Genomic DNA, 6,000 nt, shown 5'->3' on the forward strand with positions numbered 1-6,000 from the left:
TAACAAATAATCTACTTGCACATAGCTGTTTGGCAAATGTATGTTGCATGGGACACACTGACATGAAAGTGGAAGATGTTTTTCCCTCTAGAGAAACTACATATCAAGTTACACTTTTTGTGCTCTTCCATTCCAGTTGGCAATCAATTGTTAACGCATGTTATTAGAAAAAATAGAACGAAAACAGATTAGATAGAATGAAAAATGTACTGGTGATGTCATTTGGGACATACTGACATGAAAACGTCACCTTTTGGCACAGTCTCATATATGTACATTTTGACCGGCGTCCCCCGTGTAATGACAGAGCGCCCCCCTTCCCATGTTGTTCCTCTGTTCGGTGTGTCCCTTTTCCCGCCAGTTCAATGGGCTTTGTTTGGGGAAAACACATATACACATTTTGTACTAGCATTCCACTGGGCTAAATAATGTCTAGCACATAAAACTCGCGCGTGTATCGTAACCCATGTGTATCGTTGCCATTTTTCCCCATTTTATCACATATTATTTCTGGAGATCAGTAAAGTCTGAGTAGTAGTCGGTTAAAAGCCCAAAGTTAAGCCCTCAGTGCCATTGGCCCGTAAAGCTACCTATTTACGATTTAGGCGCAGAAACCCCTACAATTGATGAACGGGAATTATGGTTGACACATATATTTTGGGTAATGAACTCGTATCATGAGTTTGATGAATTCAGGCATGAGAATGATAGAGATCTTCTGAGTTAAGATTTCAGACAATAGGAAGATATTGTCTACAGGCTGCACAATTTTGACTATTAATTCTCATGTTGCACTTTAAAGGCGCTTGCCTACAGAAGAACTTTGCGACTGAAACAACCTAACATTTTGTGCAGTCGCATAGATGCAAAACAGACTTTTAATCTAAGGCGTTATGATTTAGTCGCGCTTCCCTGTAAAGTAATAGACTGTTGTCTAACGCTTCATTTTGAAGCATGGGAGCTTGCGCTTACCCCATGCCTGAGTTATCTTTCTTATTCTTGTCGTTATTATTCGACTCGATGAAGATGTGTCTTCATGGCGATGAACACGCTTAATAATAACAATTGTCAGTAAGTACTGGTGTCACATGACTGATGTGAACCAGTTGATTGGCTAATGGCGATGCGCTAAAACTGTTAGCGCACTCTTGGAGTGCGCTAACTTTTCCACAGAGCGTATTCTTGCGCCCTTTGCCTAAGCAAGACTGTGCTCTCATCCTCAGAATTAATTAATGACATGTAGCTTATATTCTCCACAATACCAAATGACCATAAATTCCCTGCTTCTCAATTAAAGCAGAAGTGGGGTTTTTTTCTGACAGATTGCATGTGCCTGTGCCAGTGCCAGTGATCTAAAAAAATGGAAGCCGCTGTGTTTCATCTAATTTTCGCCGACTTGCATAGATTCTTCTCATATGCCGTGTTAGTGGCATGTAGCTTATCATCCACATTACCAAATGATGAGTTAGTACACAATTCCCAGCGGCTAACAGAAAACACAAGTGTTATTCCGATAACGTACCAGCAAGACCAGTTTGGAAGACTGACTCGATCGACTCTGTAGCAGACAACACAGAAATACGACTTCATCAGTTCAGTAAATGAATGGTTTCAGAATTATTATTTCAAAGCAAGAACAATCGTAATCGAAAACGTGTAAGGTTCAGAACGTTCTTACCATATATAAGATTTATTAGCAGCCTGCTTTATGCGTACAGACTCAGTGCAGACTGCAGTCGTTCCATTGCCCAGGTTGGCAGGTAGCCTAGCAGACGACATTAACCCCGCTCAGCAAATTAACATGTTGGGCAAATGTGAACGAAAAAACGATGGGGATATAATACGTGTAGGGTTCAGAGCATTCTTACCGTTCATATTTAGTATCAGACTCCCCGATGAGTGAAGATAGATCATAGAACACGAGAAATATGCCACATTTGTTTTGAAAATGTGCGAACCGTCGAGTCCCGCTTTGAGTCAATTCAAGGGGAGTCACTCCGCATAGTCAATCCGTCGAAGCTCGACTGGAGGTTTCGAATCGCAAATAATGAAGAGCCTTTCTCCGAGTTCAAATGAGGTCTCTCTGAAAGATCATCACTGTTCAGATTAACGCTACACTGGAATTTACCAACAGAAATTAAAATGCGTGTGACGAAAGCACGACACACTTGAGACACCCCACACAAAAGTAGATCTTTACTGTGCACGACCTGACCACACAGTTATGCCTATTCAAATGCGCATTGCAAAATGTGCTGTTAGGAATCTTCTTTTTTATCTGGCGGTACTGACAATATCGTTATTGAAACAATCCCAGTGCACTAAGGGATTTATAGAGCAAATCTCGAAAATAATTATTGAACTCAGCGCTATGCGCTTCGTTCAATAATGAATTTTCTCGATTTGCTCTATAAATCCCTTAGTGCACTGGGATGTCTCAATAACTTAAATTATTTTGCGGTTGCGGTTCATGCAGTGGGTAATTTATGTAGAGCATTTTCCTATGCAAGGCTTAGGCCTAAGGGAAGATGTTGGTTACTTCCCTTGACATTAGCTGTTGTGGAGTTGTTTAACTCACTGTGGATTCTCTTTCAGAGAATGCTGTGTCTGCAGGATTTTGGCTGTATTGTTACTTGTCTATATTTGTCATGATTATTTTGACAAATGATACAGTCATACATTCATAGGTTTATTGTGGAATGTATGTATGGTTAGGATGCATTGGTATGAATGGTGCGTTTTACTTGTTATGCCATGTACTTATATTATGTTTTCTTTTCTTTTCATGTGTCATCAGACACTGCTTTCTGGTGTTAACTTTCTGGTGTATACTTTCTGGTGATACGTTAAGTAAAAGTCACGTTATCGCAACCTCTGTCTTGGCGTCTCATTTATGCTTCCTGGCCTATTTCCCCCCTTCCACTCCACCCTATCACACATGCAAAGGTGACATGCGACTCATTCCGTGGTGGAGGGTCACATATACACAATAAGAAAACTTGACTTGAATGTTAACACGACTTCAATTATCACTTCAATTGCGGAGAACAAAGCGGACTCTTAGTCCGGAAAATAAGTTCTAAACGCGTACTCTCTGTCCGGAAAATGTGTCCTATCTCAACGCTCCTGTGAGGACTTTCCAGCCTGGGAAATAAGACAGCTTTTCCCAGGAAATATAGTCCAGGGACTTATGTTCCTATGACACAACGTCCAGTGACATATTTCGATAGGAATAAAAGTCCGGCGGATTTTCAAACAGCCGGACACTTCATTCTTTCACACCGGTGAAACGAAAGTCCGTAGGACTCTTTTTCCCAGCGGACAACTTTTCCCTTTACACCGGGACCCTCTACGAGGGGCGGCCGTGGGGACCCCTTAGGAGGTAGCTAAAAGCTTTTATATTTAGTCAAGTTTTGACTTAAAGGTTGTTACATAGACGGGGAATCGAGACGAGAGTCATGGCGTATGTATGTATGTGTGTATGTGGGTGTGTATAAAGTGATTTCGAGAAAACTATTGGACTAATCTTCATGAAACTTCGCATGAGAGTTCCTGAGTATGATATCCCTAGCCTTTTTTTTTATATATATTGTTTTTAAAGATATCTTTGATGACGTCATATCCGGCTTTCTGTGACAGTTGAGGCGGCACTGTCACACACTCATTTTTGAATCCAATTGATTGAAATTTTGGTCAAGCCATCTTTGACAAAACCCGGACTATGGGATTGCATTTTAGCTTGGAAGCTTACAAAATTAATTAATACGTTTGGTCATTAAAGTTGTCATTAAAATCGAATGTTCAAAAACAGATTAAAAAATGATTGCATTGTATTCCTCATCTTCTCCTGAATTCAAAAATATATAGATATGTCATGTTCACTCTAAAAATGTGCTCAGAATGAAAGAAAATAGGTTCAATAAGTACTACGGAAGCGTGCTTCCCGGAGGTGAGCGTGACCCGTCTCGGTCTTCGGTATGTATGGTTAGCCGAGACTATCTGAATGTAGTCTCGGCGATGACTGATTTGTGGTGTTGATCTTGACTAAATGTTTTTATATCGCTTCACGCGACTTGTTTTAACATCCCTTCGTCCTATTTGGCTATGCGAGATTACCTGCTATTCAGATTTGGTCGTGTGACAGACGTTTTCTTCCACACGAGATTACGTTGATTGTCTAACGAAGCCGTTAGGCTGAGTTAGACATCAGCTAATCGAATGTGGAAGAAAACTCTGTCACACGACCAAGTCTGAATAGCATTTATGTCTCACAGCTTCAACAGAGGAGAGAACAAACACGTTTTGCGTACTTACGCTCGACAAGGGTAAACACAGGAGCAGCCATTGTGGAGAGATCTACTTTATTTTACTGAAGTGACCAAACAACTAAGAGTGACGTCTCGGTATGTGTGAATGACGTTGCAGTCACCGTCACAGTCTGTGTCTTTTGAAGCATCGCGTTCTGTATGACGTTGCTCTGTGTCTGCATGCGCAAAATGGTTGTTCTTTTCGGTTTGTTTGTCTTATCTGTTCAAAATGGCAGGTAAACTCGCGTATGAAAACAGTACAGTCGGGTGGGATGTCGTTCGCAGTATTCTCTGTATTGTCGAATTTTTGAAGAGAAGAAACGATAAAAGCTGGTGAAATGAAAGCATTGTGTGCATTTTTTGGGGGACGTTTGCTAGTTTGAATCTGTTCTTGCCATGCTCCAAAGCGTGTAACATACAATCTTGCACACGTTTGCTTTAGTAGTGGCAAAGAAGGAAAGCGTGTCACTGTGACATCATCCTATTGGGTATGCGGATTCATACTATTTGGCTAACGGAACAAGGGATAAGGGCAAGTACTGTTTGTATTATTTAGTGTATACGGGATGCATGCGCTATAGTGGATCCAAACAAAGTACGATAACCCACATGTTGAGATGTGAATTATGTCCCTTGAAAAAATCACCAAGCGGCAAAAAGACCACACGGGTGGTGTCATGTCCATTTGAATGGTCAGGGTGTGTTTTCTTTGTCTTTCTCTATTTCTGCTGTTCCGACTTGTCCATTAGGCGGAAGGTGTGGACGACCCTCCAGAAAAATCATTCTTATCTTTGTTTTTTTAGGAGTGCTAGGGTTCATAGGCTGCATGGTCTACGTTGGAGGGGCGGCGAATAAACAATCGATCAGCTGGTCCTTCTACCTGTCCACCATTGGGAGTGTTCTCTGCGTCGTTGCCGCTATCATCATCGCCGTGTGCAACAAACCCCTGCCCACCAGCGCTCTTGGGGCCGGGGGTCAAGTCATCACCATGGCAACCATCTCACAAGGTCAAGGTTGCACAACGGCCGGAGGTCAGGCTCAAGCTCAGCCCTACGGAAATCCTCAGTGTTACGGTGGTCCTCAGTCGTACGGAAACCCTCAGTCGTACGGAAACCCTCAGTCGTACGGGAATGCTCAGCCGTACGGAAACCCTCAGGCTTACGGGAATGCTCAGCCGTACGGAAACCCTCAGGCTTACGGGAATGCTCAGCCGTATGGGAATCCTCAGCCCTACGGAAATCCCCCAGCGTACCCTGGTCCCCAGCCGAACAACCAGGCAGACCAGACAGGACAAGGCTACAGTAGCCTTGAGACCGTAAAGGCTGGTTACCCGGTAGAGGCGCCTTAATTCAGTTTGGTTTGCTTGCCTGCGTGCTTGTTTGGCTGGTAGGTAGGTTGGCTGGTTGGTTGGTTTCTGTCTGTCTTTCTTTCTTTCTTTCTTTCTTTCTGTTGCTATATCGCAATGCTCCAATGTCCGTGCTCAAGCTTCAGTTTGTCACTGTTTTTTTTTCTTCATTATCTTACATTCCTTGTTGTATTATTATATTGTATATTTTCATGTTAAGTCTTGTTGTTAATGGATCAATTGTCCACAGGTCTGCTAGACTTGGTCTCTTTTGAACATGAGGACTGAAGGAAGTTTTGCTTTTTACCGTTAATTCGGGAAAACACGCAGCATTAGTACAGACAGCTA

General features: G+C 42.4%; 1 protein-coding gene across 1 annotated transcript in view; it reads left to right on the top strand.

Moving 5' to 3' along the window:
- The window catches only part of LOC138948587 (uncharacterized), a 39,980-nt gene extending 33,980 nt beyond the window's left edge, over positions 1-6,000 (top strand). Inside the window, exon 3 of the mRNA XM_070320147.1 lies at positions 5,111-6,000. Within this exon, the coding sequence (XP_070176248.1) occupies positions 5,111-5,655 (545 nt within the window). The 3' untranslated portion in view covers positions 5,656-6,000. The remainder of the gene's footprint in view (positions 1-5,110) is intronic.

This window comes from Littorina saxatilis, linkage group LG15 (assembly GCF_037325665.1).
Source record: "Littorina saxatilis isolate snail1 linkage group LG15, US_GU_Lsax_2.0, whole genome shotgun sequence".
NCBI lineage: Eukaryota > Metazoa > Mollusca > Gastropoda > Littorinimorpha > Littorinidae > Littorina > Littorina saxatilis.